General features: G+C 32.0%; 1 protein-coding gene and 1 pseudogene across 2 annotated transcripts in view; both read left to right on the top strand.

Moving 5' to 3' along the window:
* Nucleotides 1-296: 296 nt before the first annotated feature.
* The window catches only part of LOC149999407 (putative ATP-dependent RNA helicase DDX60), a 71,008-nt gene continuing 47,332 nt past the window's right edge, over nucleotides 297-23,972 (top strand). The window contains exons 1-13 of one of the 2 annotated variants that reach the window (XM_090288832.1): nucleotides 297-567; nucleotides 4,692-4,761; nucleotides 6,787-6,976; nucleotides 7,286-7,627; nucleotides 8,829-8,951; nucleotides 9,592-9,762; nucleotides 10,942-11,100; nucleotides 12,931-13,072; nucleotides 13,865-14,020; nucleotides 15,047-15,149; nucleotides 18,924-19,033; nucleotides 20,734-20,900; nucleotides 22,897-23,149. In XM_090288832.1, the coding sequence (XP_090144958.1) occupies nucleotides 297-567; nucleotides 4,692-4,761; nucleotides 6,787-6,976; nucleotides 7,286-7,627; nucleotides 8,829-8,951; nucleotides 9,592-9,762; nucleotides 10,942-11,100; nucleotides 12,931-13,072; nucleotides 13,865-14,020; nucleotides 15,047-15,149; nucleotides 18,924-19,033; nucleotides 20,734-20,900; nucleotides 22,897-23,149 (2,257 nt within the window). Of the gene's footprint in view, nucleotides 568-4,691; nucleotides 4,762-6,786; nucleotides 6,977-7,285; nucleotides 7,628-8,828; nucleotides 8,952-9,591; nucleotides 9,763-10,941; nucleotides 11,101-12,930; nucleotides 13,073-13,864; nucleotides 14,021-15,046; nucleotides 15,150-18,923; nucleotides 19,040-20,733; nucleotides 20,901-22,896; nucleotides 23,150-23,972 lie in introns of both variants that reach the window. The other variant, XM_090288830.1, reaches the window with a different exon arrangement.
* LOC149999408 (large ribosomal subunit protein uL6 pseudogene) lies at nucleotides 21,990-22,724 on the top strand (annotated as a pseudogene).

Genomic DNA, 23,972 nt, shown 5'->3' with positions numbered 1-23,972 from the left:
ACTGAATCAAATTCTCCTCTAAACATGTACGTTATTTTTTTTGTCTTTGTAAATGGGACTTCCACATGTATCTTTTCAGGAATATGTTTTGCCCTACCATGTAGCTCCTCCATCTCTTCTGAGTGACTTAACTGCAAACATTTAGGAAAAGGATTATGAAATTATCTTTATTAGGAAACTAGATAATGATGAGATTTAGAGAAAAAGACTGGAACTGATTGCTCTTCTGAAAAAAGTAAACTATATCATGATAAGTTATTTTAAATCAAGTGATAATAGCTTTCTTTTTATAGATCATGGCTTCTGCACCTCCTATGTCAGATGAAAAATCAAACCCTAGTACCAGTGAAAGTGAGAGCGATGCTGACAGTGACAGCTCTGATGACAGTGAGACCACAGGGAGCTTGTCTTCATTCGATCAATCTGAAGAAGAAGATCATCTAACCTCAGAAGACGTAATAGAAGAGTCAGCTTCTGGGCAGTTGCCATGTGAGTTTGAAATTGATAAAGAAGAACCTTTGGATTTTGAAACTACACATGATAGCAGCTGTGAGTTAGAAAGATCAGGTGAGGCCTAACCCATGGATGAATTTCCCTCCCTCCCTTTTTTCTTCTTCCCCCATCCTCTTCCTTCTCTGCCTCCTCCTCCTCCTCTCTCTCTCTCCTTCTCTCTCAATAATATCAATGTCTTCAGACATTTTCTCTTTTATATTAAAAAAATATTTTTTGTTGTTGTTTTAGTTGACCTGGAATAATTTGTTTGGCTTGGAATCTATATTGTAATAAAGTAAAAATAGGTTTGGAATTTTTTTATCAGTGTGTAAATGTTAAGAGTGTTCCTATTTTATTTCTTATCAGTGTGCATGTTTTGTGTTCATATTTTATTCATGTAAATATAGATCTGCTACATTCCACTCTAGCATAGATTCTTAGACTGTTCATCAGTCCAATTAAATCAATAACTCCTCAGGGATAGGGATTAAGATCAACAAGTATAATAATATGATTCTGATTATACTAGTGTGAATTTAAAAGCAAGTCCACATGAGTCTGCTTGACTCAAAAGTTTGATGAATACTACAATATTAAGCTTAAGTTCCTAAGTTAAATATTGGGGGGAAGAGGGTAGGGCAAAAGTAGGTTTACAATTGTGAGTTGACAAAACACAGTTTATTATTGTATTATTATTTATTAATTATTGTATTATTTTCCATACAAAGAAATGTAAACCTACCTTTGTCCCTTCCAATATTAACACATAAAATGCAATTATACTGAATGTAAAAAAATTAATACCATGTTGAGTTTTAATACATATCTTAATATATTAAATGTTTATAATAAAAAATACTATATATTATCAGATTAAAGAAAAAGACTTCAGTAGATGCAAAAAAAATTTAATAAAGTTCAATAGTCACTCGTGACTAAAACTTTGTCACCAAACAGGGAAAGAAGATACTTGCCTAAACTTAATAAAAAATAAAAGCAGCCTGCTAAAAATCTATATCAAACATCAAATAATGATAACATTGATCTTCTTGGCCACTTAAGTGAGGAACAAGAAAGCTTGCATTTGTACTATTCAATATTATATTGGAAGGTATAGTTAGTGTAAGAAAATCCTTAGAAAAGTAAATAAAATATGGGTAGGGAAGAATGAGAAACTAATTGTTATTACAATTTACCTTGGGCAGTGAAGTACCTAAAATGCCTAAGAGAATCTACACACAACAGGGAAATAAGGGAAATCTCCTTTGGGAATATAAGATTGACATTAAAAAAAAAATACTGATCCTAATCATCATCAGTATTAAAATGTTCATTAGTATGGAATATAGTACTGATTCTAAGCACCCAAAGTTACTACTTTGAAAATGCATTAAAAGAAAAAAAAAAGCAACAACCCATCAAATTAGCCACACAAACTAAAATATACTCAGGATAAATTTAACAAAACATATTAAGGAGAAAATAATTTTGAAACATTATAGAAGGACTTGATTGTACTGAATGAATGTAAAAATGTACTAGGTTCTCCCTTGTTATTATTTAATATTATAAGTGAATCTAGTGTTCCCAAATTAATCTTTAAATTTAATACACCTTCAATATGAATCTACTCTTTCATTTTGCCTCTACAAAAAGAAATGAGATAGACTAACTTAAGGATCTTGGGGTAAATTAAAAAAATTAAAAACAAGTGCTGGATTTCTTAAATGAGATAAAAGAAAATTACAAGTAAAAAATTAAAGTTTGGTGTTTTACCATAATCAAATAAAAGAGTATGTAATAAAAGATTCCAAACAAAGTTAAAATAACAGAGTAGAATGAGACCATAAATTTATGTATAAATATAAGAATCATTTATCTGGAAAACTAAAAATTGTATACCAATTAATTGGAGAAAGAAAATCCAATAGAAAATGGACAAAGGCCATAAATAAGAAAATCACAAAAGGCAAATCTGAATGTAAAAATAAAAAAGATATTTATTCTACAAGATACTTATCCTTGGTAAATTAGAACTATGAGACACTATTTCCCATTTCTCAGATTAGAAATATTTTAAAATTTGACTGTATTGATACCATGAATATGAACTGAATACTCTCTAGTAAAGTTGCTTCCCTCTCTAATCTTCACCTCTTAGAGAATCTCTCTTGCATATGCTCAGTGAGACATATTAAAAATAATGTACAATATGCCATAATTTGTAAGACAATGACAAGAAAACAAGCAGCCTAAAAGTCTATCAGTATAGAATTTGGTTTTAAAGGGTGATATACTCATATGATAGAGCATTATCACCTGCTAAAATCAACGTATTATATATTTGTGTATTAGCATGGATAGATTCAAAATCATAAAGTTGTATGAGGAAAATAAGTTGTGAAATGATACCATTTAATTTAAGGAGACATAAAATTATATTATGTACGGTAATACAAAATTATGGCAAAGAACTATCACAACGTTGGTTGCCTCTGTGTTAAGCAGATTGGAAATTCAGCTATATCTTTGATGTTTATTTCCCTTTAATAAATAAATTTGAAGCAAATGAGCAAAATTTTAAATGTATCAGTTCCAATTTTGGAATATATGAGTATTTGCTAATTATTCTCTATACTCTTTGTGTCTTAAAATTATCATCAGTCCTCTCCTCCAAAATGATCAAGTGAAATTTAGGGTTACCCAATCACCAACCTCCTTTTATTTGCACCTTGATTAAATTCTCTAGATTTTTAAAATTCTTCATCTGGATGATGCATGAATAACATATACCCAAAGCAAGTGTTAATAACTTACCTAAGCTCAAACTAAAATATTTCTTATCTACTTACAAACTAAAATAAAAATAAGTAATAGATAGAGTAAACCAATTTAGTATGTTTCTAAAAATATTGATGTAATGAAATTGAACTTTAAAATATTCTTCCAAATGAACATTTTCACCTGACTCCACCAGTTAGGCAGGCTTTTAATAAACAAAACTTAAGACCTGGTAACAGAAAACTACTCTGCCACCTTGCATAAAATTTTTAAATCTTGAATCTGTTTAAATAGTTATTCTCAATGTTAGCTTGTTGGGTTGCTTCTTTCAGCATAGATATGAAAATAGTAATGATAAAATGGGATTCTGAAATCCTAAGGTCACAAATGATGGACTTTTGGAGACTTCTACATTGATTGCAAGAATTACTAGAGGATTACAATTTTAATGAAAATGAATATATACACCCAAATGTAGCCTTATTATTTGCTTAATAAAAGTCCAAAGTAGCTTTTAGGAGTGAGAAGCTACCTATTATTAATAAATCTGGCCTGGTATATGGGAATATCTAGGGACCCCAATATTTAAATACTCTTTTATAATAGCTAACAGCCCTCAATTATGCACAAATTCACTTTCTTTGAAGAAGAAGCAGTTGGGAGGACTCAATTAATTAATAATAGTCATAACAATATGAAAGACTACTAATGCTATAACAGAAATGCCTAAAAATCTAGAGTGTGTTTTACTGTTCCTGCTACCTTTTTTCCTGAGACCTCAAAGGTTTAACAGATGAATGTTTGTTTCTTTTTGAAGTCCTAATTTTTTTGACAGAATGCATTTAACAAAGGATATAGAATAACACACAGTAATGTGCAGGATAAATTTATTTTAAAGAATTAAACCAATTTTTCTTTTTTTCCATATATAGGAGAGTAAAAAAAATATATAGGATTTACCATGCTATCATTTATCTTTAGTAAGAGAACTTTTGAAGATAGATACTGTATCTATATCTATATATCTATTTAAAGGTATTTATGTATTCATATGAATTCATTTTGAAAGTGGTAAATTTTCAGTTTTCTGGAATTTTTGTCTTTGTGGACTTGTTATAATTTATACATATCATTAAAATTCATTTGCAACTGAGAATTTATTATTTTTGAGTTTATGAAAAATCTAATTTTAAGACTGTAAGATTGCTTACCTTGCCCATATTCTTTAGAGAAAGTAATGTAGACATATTCTCATTTTTAACATATCTGTTTATCTTTTGACATGTTACTGAATATTTCAGCCATGCTTATGTAGTCTTGTATAAAATGTAAATATATGCTAAGTTAGCAACAGAAAGAATGATCAGTTAAAATTAATTTAAAATTAAGTATTAAAATCCTGTTAATTATGTTTAAAGGATTAACTGAATGCAAAAAAATTCTGAGGGAGCTTTCGTTGTTGCTTTGGAACACTCTGTCAAAATCTCAGTAAGTACAATACGAATTCTTAAAAGTAATATATTATTAGAAGTAGTTCATTTCCTCTGTATGGCATAGTTTTTATTTCTTCCTGCTAAGAATCATTTTGGAGAAACTGCCAATGGGGCAAGAGATTAATTTTTTGAAAATAGGTAAACATTTTCTTCTCTTGGGAAGGGTTATGCTATAGGGCTTTCTTCATTCAACAGCAAGGAATAATATACTGAAAACCTTGAAAAGAGGTATATGTGGAGGAGAGATTCATCTTTCTTTTAATATTGCACAAAACTAAAGTAGAGGTTTAACTGGCACTATATTACATGTCACAGTATTTTTAAGTCTCATAAAATTGTTTTTGGTATGTTTTAACTAATGCCAAACATTATATTATGGCAACAAGGACAAATCCACCAAATCAAGGCATCATTTCATTCCCTCAACAGTTATTTTTGTGTGTCCATTAATATGCTATGGATTAGGGATACAGTAATGAAGAAAGTAAAATTTCCTTTTAAAGTTATTTTACTAACCCTAATCTTATGCTATTTGGCTCCAATTTTCTAAACTAAAGTAAGATGTACTATAATGCCAACTGTAAATGACTACAAAATAAAAACGAAACCCAAAACATCATTTAAAATATGCACATTTTAAGCATATTTTATGACATAAAGGTGCTTTGGTTCTAATATCTGTCTCACGAATTCTCACAGCAACAACATGAAACATCATTTGCTTTTAATTCCCAATTAAGTTGAAAAGCTGTAAAGCAGGATAGAGAAGCAAGTAATCTAAAGTCCCAGAGCTTGTTAGTGGTAGATCCAAGATTCTAATCTCGGCAGTCAGACTGCAGAGAATGCAGTTTGACCCTATGTGTTCAAATTCGCAAAGATTAAATTCTGAAAAAATAAACAGCAGAATTAACATCTTTCTGTTTTATTTTTTTAAGCAGCATGTAGTAGCTTTCCACATCCTAGCCACAAAACCAAAGAAACAATCCCCCCACACCAAAAAAAATTTAAATTAGATGAAAGTATGTAGCTCAAGTTTTGTACAGCACCAGGTGTGGGAAATTAATGTAGCTGAATTGAATTTCTGATGTATGTTAATGCAGATAATAACTCTATACAATTGATTTAGAAAACAATTTGCTATTGCCATATGATGTACAAATTTGTAAGTACATTTTTTATAAATATACCCTAGAATTCACTTGTGTATTAGGAAGCGTCCATAAGAGTGATCATTGTAGCATAGTTTGTAACAGCAATAAATGAAGGAAATAGTTCATGAATGAAGGAGAAAGATATAGAATAAATTGTGATGTAGATATATAATTGATATTATACAGCAGTAAAGTTATTTAGGTATAAAATTCTTATGCTAAAATTTTAATAGTAATTATAATTAAATTTAAAAAGTAAATTTCATAAACACAGGGAAAACATTGTCCTTTTAATAAAGATCCAAAACTAGGCATACATATATTCTCCTAAAAACTTAAAAATTTAACAACAGAATGATGAAAAGTAAATTCTAGGCAGTGGTTTCCTCTGAGGGCAACAGAGGGAAATAAGTTTTGAAAACAGCAGATAAGATAGATTTAAGTTAGAGAAAACATTTTATTTCTTGGAGTGGGTGAAGAGTTCACAGTTCTTCATTATATGTTAATTAAAATGCAAAATAAGATAGTTTCATACATATAATTGACCAAGGATTACAATTGCTTTAATTTTTCATACTGGAAGTACAAAAATAATAACACCTAAATTTAAAATAAAGATGAACTTTTTTGTATGAATGAATTCCAGAATCAGTCATATCTTTAGCTAGGGGGTCTTTACTATTACAGAATAATGAGATTGCCATGGAAAATTGTTACTTAAATATAATAGAAATCTGTGGTTAGTTTTTCTTTAAGTTTCTTGATTAAACTAGAAGAGAATTTCTGTAACCAGTTGAACTGTGGAATTTTATTTCAAGTTGCTATTATTTTAATAATCTTTGTATTATGTGTTTTATATTTTTAATCAGAGGGGTGAGCTTGCTTAAAGACTTCGTTGAGTCTGAATTTTTTTTGATTGATGGAGATTCACTATTCATCACTTGCGTTTCAAATGTGAACTTCAAGAAGGGACAAACTCTTCATTTCTTCTATATTGTAGAACAATTTCTGCATGATTTCATTCAAAAGGAAGCCAAATTTGTAATAGTTTTTTTTAAGGTAACAAACAGATGTAATTTTCTGTTCTCATTTTGTAGAGTCTAAGAAAAAAATATTCATTTTTAAATATGATCAGTCATTATTCTTTTAGATATTTTGATTCTTCAGATTATAATTAAATTTCGACTAATAGGAATAATACCAAGTATTATTGATAGAAAAATAACTAATGAGTCTTTATTTATCTAACCTTGAACTTCTTAACTCTTTGTATCATGTAGATACAACAATTTATATACAATGCTAATATTTTGAAAAATATCTACTATTTTTATCTATAAAATTAATATTGGTCTGCTTTTTCTACAGGATGCAGAAAATCTGTATTTTAATTACCCTGAACTTCTGGCCCTTCGGACCATACTGATTCAACATCTAGAATACAATACTGATGTCACTATTCATACAGAATTTTCCAACTGTCTGACACCAGAATGGGAGATATTTCTTAAAGAATGCTATCCATATTTCTTAATTGTCTCAGAAAGGGGAATAACACCTCATCAAACTGACTTTTTAAATATTTTTATCATTCATGCTCTTCATAAGAAAATCAATGTTGTACAGTCTTCGGGAATAGAGTCAGATGTCCTTAGAATTTATGGATACTATGCCTCAAGTTGCTATTCACACATACGATTTTTTGAAATGGTAAGTTTGGTTATATTGCCCAGAGGAAATAAGCAATGTAAGTGTGGAAAAATTAATGATAGAACCAAGATCATAGGTCTTTATTTAAAAATTCCGAGCATGAGAAAATTCTGAAGGGGTATTCTAACATGGAGAAAGAGGGCAGAATTTTTTTTATATGGCTTTAGCAAAAGAGGTTAGCTTAAGTTCTTGCACATTCAGCCTTTGTATGGACAATTTTTTGAAAGATAAGGAGGAAAAATGTGGGCTAAGGTCATGTACAAGGGATTCTGGGAGGAAAAGTTTAGAAAAGCAAGGACAGCGGGAAATTCTCAGCCAGTGTCTTGTACATAAATTACATGTATGTATGTGTATACACATACTCGCATACACATAAACATTTATTTATATACTCCTATATATTATTTATGCATGCTTTTTGTGTATATATTTTACACATGTATGTCATATATATATGCATAGGTATGATCTGGGGTGATTTTTATTTATATTCTCACTTTTAAAATTAAGGTACCTACCGTAACTGGTGTGGCTCAGTGGGTAGGGCGTCGTCCTGCAAACCAGAAGGTTGCCAGGTTGATTCCCTGTCAGAGCACACACCTGGGTTGCAGAACATGTCCCTGGTTAGAGGAATGAGAGGCAACTGATCAATGTTTCTCTCGCATATCACTGTTTCTATCCCTCTCTTTCTTCCTCCTTTTCCCCTCTCTAAGAATAAATAAATAAAATCTTTTGAAAATTAATATAGCTGATAGAGAAAATATTTTATCATCTTACTTGTCAGTACTTTTTTGCAACTATTTTGAATAGTTATATCCATTAAAAAGATAGCTATGAATAAATTCTAAGCTTAAGAATATCACTTGCAATATTTTTCTTTTTTGTAAAAACAAAATAACAGATCAGTGTGGGAGAGTATAGAACTTTATACTGCTGCTAAGGCCAGTACTTTTTTAATGGTTGGTTTTTATTAGAAATAAATGCATTTTAATTTCTCTTCTTATATTCTAATACCTTCAGCAGTGAATAATACAAACAAAAGGAATGGAAGTCTATTTTAACTTGAATTAATGATATTTTTGTTTTGTCTGTAGTAAATAATCATGAACATTATTTTCCACCTTGAATTTAGTTTAACTGAAAGTTTGCAATAGGTCTTTTTATTTGAACTGGAAGACTTACTTAGTGTTTTGTTTTTTAGCACGAGATACAACTGCAACATGCCTTACATGCCTACATAATAGACTATTACCAAAAGTCACAGGAAAGAGAAATATTTCTGTATGGTCATTTGAGACTAAACTTTGGAGAAATGCAGAAAGAGGTAACAACACATTTATCTGGAAACTGAAGTTCAGCATCTAAGAAATATCCTTTTAGTGGTTCGTTGCTTCTAGAAGACAGGCATTTTTTTAACCAACTTCATGCCGTTACTGATTATATAGACTTACATCTTCAAGCTGCATAGCAGTGAAGCAGAGGGAGCCTTGTTAAATTAATTGATTGCAAAACCTTAGACATTTTCTAAAAAAAACTCTTTGTACAAAATATACAGTAAAATTGGAAGAAGATCTCAATCTTTTATCTTAATATATGGCTGAAAATGGTCTGAACTAACAACATTTCTAAATTAGTCATTCAGGGACTTGTAATCTGGGTATGGCTTATCTAGACTTGTTAGAGAGTATACCTACCAGGCAGAGAAATAGTTATTCATATTAAAATGATCCTTAGAACCTAATTAAAAATTATTATTTTTCATTAAACATGTTTCCAACTGTTCTGTTCTTCCTTTGGCATATCTTTTATATTCTGCTTTAATTCTTTGAAAGATTAAGTTTCAGTATTAATATTATTAATGGGAAAAATTAAACTTTTTTTTAGGGCTAAATATCACCTGAGCTTTGAATCTTGTCGCCTGTAATCATTGGGTCTTTAAAAAAATAAAAAAATTTTTATTGCAGATACATCAAACCTTGTCCTTGCTTCACAGTTTGTGCCCTGAAGGAGCTAATGTGAGACACGTTGTCTGCTCTGTTTCATGTGCTGTGACTCTAAAACTCTATACAAAAATGTTACATGGTGCACAAGAGTGTGAAAGCCCAAACGCCTGCACAGAAAATCAAAACACACAGGTGGGATTCTTTCTAACTTAATTTATTATTCAATGATACTTTTAAACATGTGGCCATGCTTAAGAGTAGTAGCTATAGGTGTGAGCTCATCATCAAACATAAAATATGTGTCTTGTCTCATGACTGTTGAATAAACATTGATAAGTATATTAATCATATTCTTATAAAGGTAAGCAGAGCTCTTTATAGAACAAGTTAGGGCAATTTTTTTTTTTTCTGGAATGAGCTTGTCACCTCTTTCTTCCCTGACCAAAGGACAAATATCTATTTCATTCTTGTTCTCAGCTGTTTATCACTGACACTAACTTTCACAGACCAATTTCAAGACATGGGTGGTGACATCCCACAGGAGATTTAGCATTTCTCATATCTGATGGAGAGTAGCGTTGCTGGCTGTGATCAGGATGAACCTGGATAAGTAGCCATCTACTCTGTTACCCAGAACCCATGTTTTCTGTTAAGAATACCAGTAACTATGCTGTACACCTGAAGCTATTATAAAATAATATTGAATGTCAACCATAATTGAAAAATGCAATAAAAAGAATACCAGTAATAATAGGGATATTACTATTAATAATAGATGCTAACTTTCACTAAGTCTTCATCATGTACCAATGTCAGGCACTTTATACACATTGTTGTTAATCTTTACAGCCATTCTGAAAAGTAGGTATTTTTGTTATTCTGCTTTATAGTTGAATAAAAGTCAAACAACTAATTGGTGGCAAACGCAAGTTTGTTTGTTTCCTGGTAGACTCTGCTGCCTTAGTATATAGATCGTATCTCCCACTAAGCCCTGGTCTTCCACATAGGAACACATGTGGCAGTGAGGAGCTTTATAACCCTCCTTGCATTTCTGTTTTGAGACTGTAAATAAACAGATACTAGACAAACCTACAAAAAGGCGATCATCTACCACCATTTTAAAAAATGAAAGTATTGGATACAGTAAATGCTAAGGCTCTATTTATTTTGAAAACTCTTCACTACTAAGCAAAATGATTAGTTGTACTGTTTAGAAAAATAAATCATATCCTTATTAAAAATTTTTTAAAATCATTAAATAGGAATACATCTATCATATGGGGAAATTAAGAGTAAGATGCTGTTCTTACATATCTGAATTTTTACATTGCCTGTGTGTAAGTTGATATTTCTAAATTCATGTTTTTCTAGCACTTGAAGAAAACACCAACACTAAATGAAGCAGTGGATCTTTGCCGAATGCACTGTCTTAGTGTGATTTTCCTTCAACATTTACCTCTGTTTCAAAGGGCTAAGAGTAGAATCATTACTTCTATTTGGGACAGAACATTTAAACCATTTCTAAGAATGGTAGGTGAACCATGTAGAAATTAATAAATTTTGTAAATTCAATAAGGCAAAAGTTAGAAGGCAGAATACTTTTCTTTTTCTGATATTACTTTTATTTCTGCATGCATCTTAAAAACTGTTACCAGCAAACAATGCATGTTTTCAGTAAAAATAGTCCAGTCATATATAAAAGTACTCAATGAGAAAAAGTACTTTATGTAAAATGGCCCATACGCTGAAAAATTTCAAATATTTATAATATTTCTTTGAAGAAACTATCTTTACTATTGATATATAAAAGGAATAAATAAAAATTTCATATCAATTGCATGTTTTCTTTTTATTATTAACTGAAAGAAAAAAATTCAAAACACATTGTTAGTTTTTGTGAAAATTCAAAAATCTTTGTTCCCGTATTTTAGCATAGTGATTTCTAGTTTGATATTTTTGGTTAGTACAGCAATTTTCAACCTTATTCATCTCATGGCACACATAAACTACTAAAATTTTGCAGCACACCAAAAAGATATACTTTTTGCCAATCCAACAACAACAAAAAATAGGTATCATTTTGATTCATTTACACTAGACAGCTATCTTTGTGCTGACTGTTGCCATTTTTAAAAAAAATTGACCATCTTAGGGAAAAAAGGTCAGTGCCCCTGATTAAATAGTCAGGTATTGCATGTTTTAAAAATTCTCGTGGCACACCGGTTGAAAATTGCCTGAACAATGTATTGCAACCCTATTTTGGATGAACATGTTAGCTCAAGAAAACAAGCTGCATTTTGGAGCAAACTTTAACCAAAGAGAACATTACCCTTTATTATACTTTTATTATACTTAAGCCTGTAAAGAGTAAAATTATTCCCATTAGCTTTAGTGCAGTATGACACAAAGAGATGCTAAGCTACAGAAAGCTGAAACTGTCCCTTCATGAGATATTGAGAATCCCATATAATACAGTAAATTATAATTATATGATTGTGAAACTGCATTGTTGACTGTGTTACCTCATCATTGTCAGCACAATGGTATTACGCATGCAGGTGACATTTTTATTATATATTTAAATCTCATCTGGTATATGATTGTGTTTTATTTAGGCCCTAACTCATTAAATCAGCGGTTCTCAGCCTGTGGGTTGCGACCCCTTTGGGGGTCAAACAACCCTTTCACAGGGGTCGTCTAAGACCATCGGAAAACACATATATAATTACATATTGTTTTTGTGATTAATCACTATGCTTTAATTATGTTCAATTTGTAACAATGAAAATACATCCTGCATATCAGATATTTACATTACGATTTGTAACAGTAGCAAAATTACAGTTATGAAGTAGCAACAAAAATAATTTTATGGTTGGGGGTCACCACAACATGAGGAACTGTATTAAAGGGTCACGGCATTAGGAAGCTTGAGAGCCACTGCATTAAATGATGCCATAAGCAACTTTTAATTGAAACTATAGCAATAACAATGAAATACCCACTACTTTTCTATAATGACTTTATTATTTTGTGTCAATGGAGGAATATTTATTGTGTTCATGATTGTGGTAAGTTAAAAAAATCATTTCATTTTAGAGCTGCAAGGACTATTGGAAGGTATAGATTAGCCATATTATATTACAGTTATAAAAAATGAAGCATAAAGAAGGTAAGTCATTTTATACAGTCACATATTTTATCAATGCCAGGACAGTGGTATTGTGTGTCGTATGTGCTCTAGTTCCTTTTTCTTAGTATAAGGCATAGATCATGTTCAGAAAAGTTTAAGGAAGACGAGAACATTCTGGGAAGATTTGGTATTATTAAAACATACATCTCTCTCTTCTTTTTTTCCAGTTAAAGTGTTGTACATTTTTCACCCTAAAACAATTAAAGGCTAGAAATAATTGGAATGTGGATTTCACTGGCCTACCTGATTTAACCGATAGTAGTTTGTGGAAAAATATTGCTTATTATTATGAAATTGAATATAGTAGAGGTATGTTTTAAATAACTGTGTAGTTTTTAAATTTATTTTTGGTGGGTGGGTGAGAATTGTTATCTGACAAATCATGACAATGAGCTATTCATAATATAACTACGAGTGGATAGGAAGCTTTCTTTGCAGATATTTTCTATGGAAAGTCTGCATTTTCATAAAAGGTAAATGTTTCCATTGAAGACCTTGTAAGGATTTTTTTTTCAAAATTGTGATACAGTATCAGCTACTGGGAGGGGAGAGTTTAGGCGGAAGGACTATGGGAGCTACTCCTAGAACACTACGGTAAATGTTACCACTTATTGTATATCTTTCATATATTAGATAATTTACATATGCTATAAAATGACACTATCGCTTTGCTGCTGATTGTTTTGGGCAAGGTACTGATTCTGTGAAAACTGAAAAAGGAGTGTCAGGTTGACACTTATGTGAAGAAAGGAAGATGCTCAGTGCTGAAGCCCTGCCCCATTTCCTCCAGCATGACTTTGAGAACTCGTGATACTCACTTCTGACTGCTTCACCTATCATATTGAAGCCATGGGCCTATCTGGTTTTGTTAAGAGTGATAGAAAAATACAGCAATGCCAGTAACAGTTCAAAGATACTTTTACTTTTTTATAACATTAGTTACATGAAAATATGCCAGATCCTATTCTATTTTGTTTCAAGCATCCAATATGAAATACAGACAAATGTGTAAAATAATGCATATACTCATAAAACATAAAATATGGTGACTATCACACAGATTTTAATCATTACTTTGGATATGTTTTTCCTTCTACCTAGGGCTAAGCCTGGAATTGGGTGGCATGTTGAAACAGGGCTATCAGAAGTTGTGGGACACAGTTTTAACATTATCAGGAGATGGGGATTTTGGGGAGCCCATGCCCGTGAGGACAACGTCCAGACCATTTCTTACACAGAAAGAAACATCACCTAGAGGTACTGATGAGTTTCAAAAGTACATATTATTCAGGACAGAAAAAGATTAGTAATACAATGCATGTTTAGAAAATAAATCTGACCTTTTAAAGTTTTGTCTTTTTGCAGGGTTAGTCCTGCTGATTAGTTTCCGTAACTACACACCTTCTTTGTCTTCTCATTTACTTGTTCATTTCTTTGCTTATTTATTATTTTAAGGAAATGAGAAAGAGAGCTAACCTTTATTAAATACTCATTCTGCCAGGTATTGTGCTCTGCCATTCAAAACAGCCATACTCATGGTATAATCCATCTCATATTACAGATAAGATTTTGGGAAGGTCTAAGGTCACATAGCAAATTTATGGTAGAAGATTAGAATCCAAATGTCTGTCTCCACAGTCAGACATAGAGGACACCTTAATGATATCTTTATTGTATTTTCTACAATAAGAATAAGTTTTGCTAAGGCTCATATGAAGACACCCGTTTGTATTTCAGTAGACCTGTGGGGATATTGATTGACAGATTAGACCAGCCTGTTTATGTGGCAAACTTTTATTTGGACTAAATGAAATATACAAAGGTTCTTTTAAGTTTCAACTAATCAAAGAAACATAATTATTTTTATTACTATTTCATGTTATTAATACTGATTATTAAATTTGAAAATTTTTAATAAAACTATATTTCTTTTGGTCCCTGGGAAAATAGGCATATTTCTTATTGTGATTCAGAATAAATACTTGTCCTTTCTAGATTGCTAGTGGTTTCTTCACCACTTCTCAAAAGCCTTCAGTGCTACTTCAAATGAAATTCTACATCAGTTCACACAATACATATTTACACTTGTGACTTAATAGGTATAAATAATATAAAGTTGATCTAAACATCCTGATTTGCAATAATTCTATTGAAGTGTTAATTATTTTGAAATAAATCATGAAAATGTTTAACTTGGCTGTTTCAGAAACATTTGCATCACAATGGTAAATTATTATTAGAGTTTTGTGTTCAAATATTAATTGTATTTCTAAATAATACCAGGATCAAATCAAGAAATTCATAAATTAGGACTCATCCCTCTGAAAGCCGAGATTATAGAGGATTATGCTGGAGATATTTTGTCAGACCTACTTTTTCTAAGCAGGTATTTATTAAAGAACTTTGCCTGTTTGTGGTATCACTGGGTGTACTGAACTGGATTTATTGCTGCATATATTGTGTACATGGGATTAAAATTTTGCATTGGAAGATAAATTTTAATGATAATTTAGTGAATTTTCCTTTATATATAATTATTATAATTTTTAAACCCTTCTAAACCTTTCTTAAATGTGCCTTTTTTTTTTCATTTCTCACATATAGAGATACCTCCTTTACCTTTTTCTCTGTAATAGGTATGACAACTTAAGGGTATGATTAATGAGTAGCTGAGGCATGGTGGTAGCCAAAATATAGATATTAAAGGCCAGATATGAAATGTATCCTTAGTGTGGATCTTGAAACCATCAAGAATTATGTGAGAAGAAAACAGTAGGGAGAAAGAGTTAGGTAGGTTTATACCTTCAGTGAAAGAAAGGGAGCAAAAAGAAGACAGCTTTCCCAACGAGGAGGGTTGTTGATGCTGACATGGGAGTAAGGCTGCATGAAGTATCCTTATACTAAAATGCATTCATTGTTTATATGAAATTCAATTTTACCTTTGTATCCTACATTTTTATTGGCTAAATCTATGACCCTTATATCAGAGTCATATCAGAGTCACTTATTTCAATGGAATGGAAAAGGGAACAGATGTCCAGAAGTGGTTTAGACGAGCAAGGAGGGTATTCCCTTGTCTCTAGACCCAATAGTAAGAGAAGGATGGGAAAAAAAGGGCAAACAATTAAAAACAACAAACAAAAACAGAAAAGTCCTCAGGGAAGAGTGAGATCTTAGAGGAAGTTGGATGAAGGGAATATTCAAAGAAGAGTTTATGAACAGAGGGAATTACTAATAATTACTAGTCTCTAAGTCCTAGAAGATGTAGTGAAATGATTTAGTGGGGCAACCAAAGTAGATCATGTGAAAATTATAGTTTGGTAATGATGAATGATGATATTATAATTGTAGACTTTGGATGAAGAATGAGATAAACATGCCTGATGGATCTATGGTTCTGAAGATGGTTTACATAGTCCAATTATTGACCATCATGCTAGGAATGTGTCTTTTAGGCAATTAATGGTGATAAGACCAGGAGTATGGTGGGGAAAGTGTGGACATTGGTTGTCTCACAAGGAGAAGGAGCATTTGGAAGTAAAGGTGATCCTACCAATAGCATATATAGAAGACATGACAAAACTAATCATTTTGAAAATAACAAATTATTTTGTAAATGTCACATATTTTTAAAATATGTGTATATATTTTTCAAAAGTGAAATTTTGTCTCTACAAGATGCCATGTAACAAAATAAATTCTAAGTGAATAGAAATCTAAGTGTGAAAGTCAACAACCATACCTGTGGGGAAAAATGTAAGAAAATATTTTTATAACCCAAGGTGGAGATATCAGAGCATTTAAATACCATATAAAGCACATCACTTTAAAAAAGTGATTTTTGACAATATTAAAATTAAATACTGCAATATAAGAATATTGGAGATATTTAGAATGTCTGTAACCAGCATAGGATTAATTTAAATAATTTAGTGTAAAAAATTCCTGCAATTCGTTAGAAAATTCTGAATAAGACAGAAGAAAAGGAGGGAAAGAAAAGGTGAGCAAGTATGGTAATAGCGAATACAACTTTATAAAGATGTTTAACTTCATTGTTACTGAAGGAAATAAAGATTAAAACTATAATTAGCTGCTATTCAACACCTTTCATTTTGGTAAAATTTGTAAGACTGATGCCAAAGCTATGCAGCAATGAAAACAATGCTTACATCTCCAGAACTTATTTCTCTTATGATTAGTTTGTGTCCTTTGACCATTATCTCCCTATTTTCCCCAGTCCTAGGCAGCCACCATTCTACTCTCTGTTTCTATGAACTTGGCTTTTGAAAAAACTTCCACAGAAGAGTGAGATCATATGGTATTTGTCTTTCTCTGTCTGACTTATTTCACTTAGCCTATGAGTGCCCTCTAGGCATATCCATGTTGTCTCTAATGGCAGAATTTCCTTCTTTTTAATGACTGAGTAATATTCCATTGTATATGTCTATCTATAAATGTACTTCTATCTATCTCATTTTCTTTATCCATTTATTATTAATGAATACTTCGATTGCTTCCATGTCTTGGCTGTTGTTTTTCATGAACACATCAGTCCCGCCTCACAGCCTATCTATTTGCTGTTCTGTTTGCTTGAAATGATCTGACACAGACAGCCCTTATCCCATTGCTCAAATACCTTCTCAGCAAGACTTTTCCTGACTGTTCCTCCTAAAATCACACCATCTCTTCCTCCCAGAATACACTATCCTGTCTCCCTGCTTTATTTTTCTCTTTCATGCTTTTCACTGTCTCGTACGGTATAGGATATATAGTCATACACCATATGACCTTTCAGTCAACAATGACTACATATACAGCAGTGTTCCTATAAAGTTATAATGGTTTATAAGCAAAAGAGTTTGTTTGTGATGTTGAAAGAAAAAGATGGATTCAACTACCATGTTGAATTTACTGTAGGCTCTGGGTTGTTCAAATAGCCAAGGACGCTCAGCATGCTGTCCTGTGCCTGCCCAAGACTGCGGCACTGAATTGGCAAGGGAGAGAGAAGAGTGAGCTGGAAAGAAGCAGAGCCAGGAGCCTGTCCCTCCCATGGCCCAGCCACTGCATGACCACATGCATGTGTGTGCACACATACACTGGCACAAACTCATGTCCCTTCCTGCTCTCATTATTGCCTTCCTCCCAGTCCCTTTCTGCTCTCCCTCTCCCTCTCTATTCTATCCCCTCTCCTTTTTATTATTTCTATTCTTAAACTTCATGTCTTTGGGTTGCTTTCAATCTCTGCTCTCCCTTCGCTCCCTCACTCTTTCTTCTTCTTCCTGACATCTGTTCTCCCTCTGAAGCACCCCTCTCCACAGTCCTCTCCCTGTTCCTGCAAGTGTGGATGTGTGCACAGATATTATCTTTTATACCATATTTTTACTGTACCTCTTCTGTGATTAGATACACAAATATTTAACCATTGTGTTATAATACAGTACAGTAACATGCTTTACAGGTTTGTAGCATAGGAACAATAGGTTATAACATTTAGCTAAGGAGTGCAGTAGGCTATACCATCTAGGTTGTGTAAATGCATTCTATGATATTCACACAATGAAGAAACTGCCTAACAAGGCATTTCTCAGAACATATCCCATCATTAAGTGATAAATGACAGTATCTTACCTTTATATTTTTTTGTTGTCTGTAACCCTCTGTTAGAATACATAAAATCCACAGACATGTTTTTGATATTTTTTAAAAGTCTGTTTTGTTCAGTAATATATTTGTAGCATCTAGAAGAGTGCATAGAGCATAGCAAGAACTCAGTGAATATCTTAGAATAAATGAATATTTTCTATTTTTTTCCTCTATGCTTGAAATATCTTATAAGTACACACACATACACACAAACAAGCTAAAATATCATCTCTTATAGGTAATAACACATAAACTTCATTATTATTTGGTATGTAATTAAATGCCACATACAAATAAATTCTTAATGTGCACTTTTTATTGCTATAGAAATGACATTTCTCCCAATATTTTGCCTATTTCTTGACTACTTCTTCATGAGATTCATTAAAAAACATATTTTGTTCATTTATAATTATAAAATTAAGGGTAGAGACCCTTTAAATAAATTCATGGCTTATTGGAGAAACTAAACAAATATGTGTGTATTTTAATATATGCTTTTTGATTTTTTCTCCAGTGATGATCCAGATGTTACATCTCTTTCTAAGAAGAAAGAATTTGATGAACTGACACACTGGCATTCTTCTAGACCTCTCAGTGATGATTTTGAAAGGACAAGGTGCAACAGTGATGGTAAGTATAACTAATATCGTCAACATTTTCAACATTCTTATCTACTAAAGAATTTATCTTATGTATAAGAAAAAAACGACTCACCTGAGATTAATGAAATCTAATGTATAGTCTCTCAGGCCACTATACAAATTCCCAATACCTTTCACATCAGAATCAGGAAGAAGCTAGTTTTTATAGTATGAAAAATGAGATTCCAATCAATTTGTTTGGAAGTAGAGAAGTTGTTTTGTTGAGACAGGATTTAAAAAAAATTTTTTTTGGTTTTTACAACAAATTACTTTATATATTATTGTAAATATTTATTTAGTTCTTTGTTCTTCTCAATTAAAAATTCCTGTTGTGTTATGAGACCCAATACCTTCAGTAATCACATTATATTTTCATCATTTGCCCAGATTACTAATTCTATTAACTACTTGGTTTAAAATAGTTTAGTAATTATTAATTAAGTGATATAAATTATAAATGTTCAAATAACTTAGTAATTACTTTGGCAGTGAGACATTATGGGCCAATATAATTTTCTAATCTTGTTATTTTCTTGATTTAAAACTGGAACAGGAAAATCAGCATAGGGATATTAAACATCAGCTGCACACAATTAGGATTCCTTGTAAATTGGGAAGTGGCAGCCATATTTGGTATTGCAAGTCTCTGACAGACTCATTCAATATCTATCCTATGAACTGAGAGTTCCTATGTGGGCTGCGCTCCAGGCATCCAGCTAGGAACATGAAAGATACGTTCCTGTTCTTGTAGGGCTCGCAGTCTATCAAGGAAAGCAGATGTTAAACAAACCATTACAGAGATACTTTTTAAAAATTATGATGAATACTGCAATCAGGTGCAAGGGGCGTGAAGAGGGTCGGCTCAAGGGTTTGGGACATTTTCCAGACAAATCTGAAAGAGGACTATAGTTAGCAGGGTGTGTGTTAGTGGTGGGGAGCAATAAGAAAGTGGTCAGAGAGCCTGTAATACAGGGAGTGATGTGAGGTGAGTCTGAAGCATGCAGGCTTTAGTGAGGATTTTGAATGATAGAAGAGCAACAGGAAGCCACTAAAACATTCAAACCGCATGAGCAGCATGCTCAGGCTTACATTTACTTGGGGCAGCAGTGTGGAGAGAGGCTCAATCCTTTTAGTTGTGTCCAGGGCTGGTGCAGACGAAAGATAGTCTGCAGAGTGTTGAGACCTTGTCCCAGAGTTCATTCTGTGATGTTCTCTGGGATTTGATTAGTTGTTTTAGCCAAATGTTTCTGACCTAACTTTGGGGTAATTTTCAGACATTCTGTTTCTAAACTGGAAGCTCTTACAAAGTACTCATGTCTTTAGTCCTTGACTCTATGCCAAGTGCCATCAAAAATACCAAAGGACTGACATTTCTTTTGCAATTTTGATGTCCTGGAAGAAAAGTAAAGCATGAGCTCGCCATTGATTTATTTTTGGGAATAAGGTCTATAGATTGTAACAAAGTGGAAATGCAATGACAGGCACTGATTTAAATTCCATGTTATTTATAGGTGGCTCAAGTAATTTGAATTTCTCTATCTCAAACTCTAACATGTCTAAATTAGATTAGTGCAAGTTTTAAGGGGATCTGTCAAAGCCTTTGTCATGAATGCTTTCTATGTGAAATTCTTGTTTATAAATGGCATTGTCAGCATATTTTAATAATGTATTTATTTCCTACAGCTAAATCCAAAGGTGCCAAGGAAAGAAGGGAAATACAGAAATTACAATGTTTTTATCACCTCTTTGGAAAATCCATGATAGGAAGTAACAGATCAGTAAGGGTTATAAGAGGAAGAGATCTGCCACCTCCAGAAAATTCTTCAGTGCAAAAGAAAAAAAAACACCAGGTACATTCCTGATCTATCAGGGCTCAGTCACGTGGGGGTCCCAAGACTCAACACCTTCCATGTGGGATCTTCCTTAACAATATCCAGTGTTGTGCACATATCAGTGATCTCATGTTTTATTAGAGAAGAAGAAAAACACCTTTTTCTAAAAAAAAAAAAAAAAAAACAGAAAAACTTTCAAATCAAGTGTAGTCTGAATACTAACCATGAGTTAACAAAGATACTTTTAAGATACTTGTCAAATGAAAAAAAAAAAGTGAAATGAAGAAAACATAATCCTAATAAGATTTTAACATTTTGGTGCATTTCCTTATAGTCATTTTCTCTTAATGTTATTGAAAATCTTCTGGAACACATTTTTATGATTGTATAATCTATAGTATAGCATGCTTTTATTTGTTTAATTATTTCTTTTGAAATACAGAAAAACAGGTAAGAAAAAAAGGAACAAAATAAAAGTCTGTTCTCACATCCCACAGATAAACACTATTAACATATTGACATACATCCTTCCAGTCATTTTTATTCATGATGTTCATTTAAAAAAATTCCTCTATATACTTCTAACCTAGTTCCTCCCTTATCAATAGATACTGGACATTCTCTGTATTGTTAAATGTTTCCATTATAGCACATTATTTCCCAAATTTTAAACAGCCTTTTAAAAAAGATTAAAAAGGTCAAACATATTTATTAAATTTAGACTATCTAGAAAATAATTTTAAAAATCACTAAAATTTTGCCCCACCCCCAAAGTTACTTTTGTTAACTGTCTGGTGACTATACTTCCAAGATTTTTAAATCTATACATGTATTTCTTCTGGGAATCACTGGGCAAGGTTATATTTGTTTTCTTCTCGAAAGCATAGCATGCTACCCTCCTGGCCAGTTTTTGTGATTATATTGAAGTACCACACTTTGCCTAGTTTTATAAAAGATAGATATTCCACTTGGATATAAGTTTGAAATGGTTTTTCTTAGACCCAACCCCACAGACTTGGAATGCCAGAAGACTGTTTTTTTTTTTACATGATGAATTATGAATATAATAGCTGAAGATAGAAAGAAGAGAATGTTGAATTATCATTTATGTATGAATATGGATGTTTGCATTTAATTATTCAGGACCTCTAAAGTCCTCTTTGCTGTGCTACTTAATGTGCTAAATGTAAACTAATGGCCTGAGATTAAATATTCCTTTCAAAAACTATTAACTGTGAAAGGTGTTCATTCTCTCTGCCTTGCTGCATCTACTGACAGGATAAAGACCATTTTCAGGGATCAGATTGACATTCTAGAAAATGTTGACATCACTCTGAAGGGACACACAGTTATTGTGAAGGTCCCGAGAGGCATCCTGCAGAGTCCCATCAATGTGGAACTCAGTCTCCTCATAAAGAAAAGAAGAGGCTCCAGATTGAGTAAATAATGGGAAATAGAAAGTGGCTACCATTTGCACTATCTGTAGTCCTATACAGAACATGATCAAGGGTGTTACACTGGGCTTTCATTACAAGATGAGGTCTGTGTTTGCTCACTTCCCCATCAATGTTGTTATTCAGGAGGATTGTTCTCTTGTTGAACTCTGAAATTTTGGGGGTGAAAAATGCATTTGAAGAGTTTGTATGAGTTTAGGTGTTGTTTGTGCAGTATCTCAAACCAAGAAAGATGAGTGAGTTCTTGAAAGAAATTACATTGAACTTGTATCAAAGTCAGCTGCTTTGATTCAGCAAGCTACAACAGTTAAAAACAAGAATATCAGAAAATTTTGGGATGGTATCTATTTCTAGAAAGGGAACAGTTCAACAAAAAGCTAATGAATAAGATTCAAGTTGCTTAGCAATAGGAATAGTAAGATGCCAAATGATTCCTCAGACTTATTTTTGATATTTTAAAGATGCAATAAAAGCCATGTATTGAAAAAAATAAAATGTATTATCATGGAAACATTTATTTTATTGTTGATATTCCCTGTTTCTCTGTTTTTTTCCTTTAGAAGACAAGTGCAGAAAAAATTATTGAGGAAAATCAAAAGAGACAGCTAGCTAAACTAGAGAAAAAAGAGGAAGAAAGATGGAATAACATGTCCAAATATATTGAAAAGGAAATTAAAGAAAATCCTAATTCTGGAATAAAAAGACTAGAAGATTTTATCCAAATGTGCCCTGTTAGATCTGTAAAATTTGCTGCAGAAATTGTAGGATTGGATGCCTGTTTCAAATTATGGATGGAATACTGTTCAAAACCAGGTACATAAACCATTAATTTTAGAAATTTCTTGAAATATTAATAAAAGATCAGTAAGAACAGAGCAAAAGAACTGATCCTGGCCACATATGCTGATTTTTCTGGTCTGTATGACTTCAGGAACTCTTTGATGCCTAAGAGTAAGAACATATTCTTTTGTTTGATTCGCTAATAATATTGTGATCATTTATGTATGTGATGAGTATTGGTGACTAGATTTAAGTTGAAATTCAATTTAGCAAACAGTTCTTCAAGGTCAGTCATGAGCTGAGTACCTTATTAGATGTCCATGTGGCTTCTGGAGACAGAGCATAGGACCCACTCTGAAGGTGCATATTGTGATAACCACAACCAAAACTGTATACAGTTAAGTCTCATCTAAAGTAATTTATAGGTTCTGTGACTTCAAGCAAAACAATGTATAGTGAAACTAATTTTACCACAGGCTTATTGATATTCACAGGAGTTAAGTTCCTAAAGCATCTCATTAACATTATAACAAAACAATATTGAACAAAAAGTTATTCAAGAACCTACTATATACATGTATATAAATTCTCACAATACTCTGAAGTGGGTTTCATTACCCTGATATTACATCTAAGAAACTGAGGTTCCAGGAGAACAAATTATGTGCCCAAATGTCAATGACAGAGCAAGAACTTTAACTTGACATTCTTACTCCAAAGTATATGCACAATTTAAATAATTAACTAAATTGGGACACAGCAGTGTCTGCATGATGACCAGAGAATGAATATTTGACTGAAGGGAAGATGAAAGATATTTATCTCTTAATTGTATTCACAGTAAAGTAAATATTAA

The sequence above is a fragment of the Furipterus horrens genome, unplaced genomic scaffold, assembly GCF_987537825.1.
Source record: "Furipterus horrens unplaced genomic scaffold, mFurHor1.1.pri manual_scaffold_10, whole genome shotgun sequence".
Taxonomy (NCBI): Eukaryota; Metazoa; Chordata; class Mammalia; order Chiroptera; family Furipteridae; genus Furipterus; species Furipterus horrens.
This window is presented reverse-complemented; position numbering and strand designations above follow the sequence as displayed.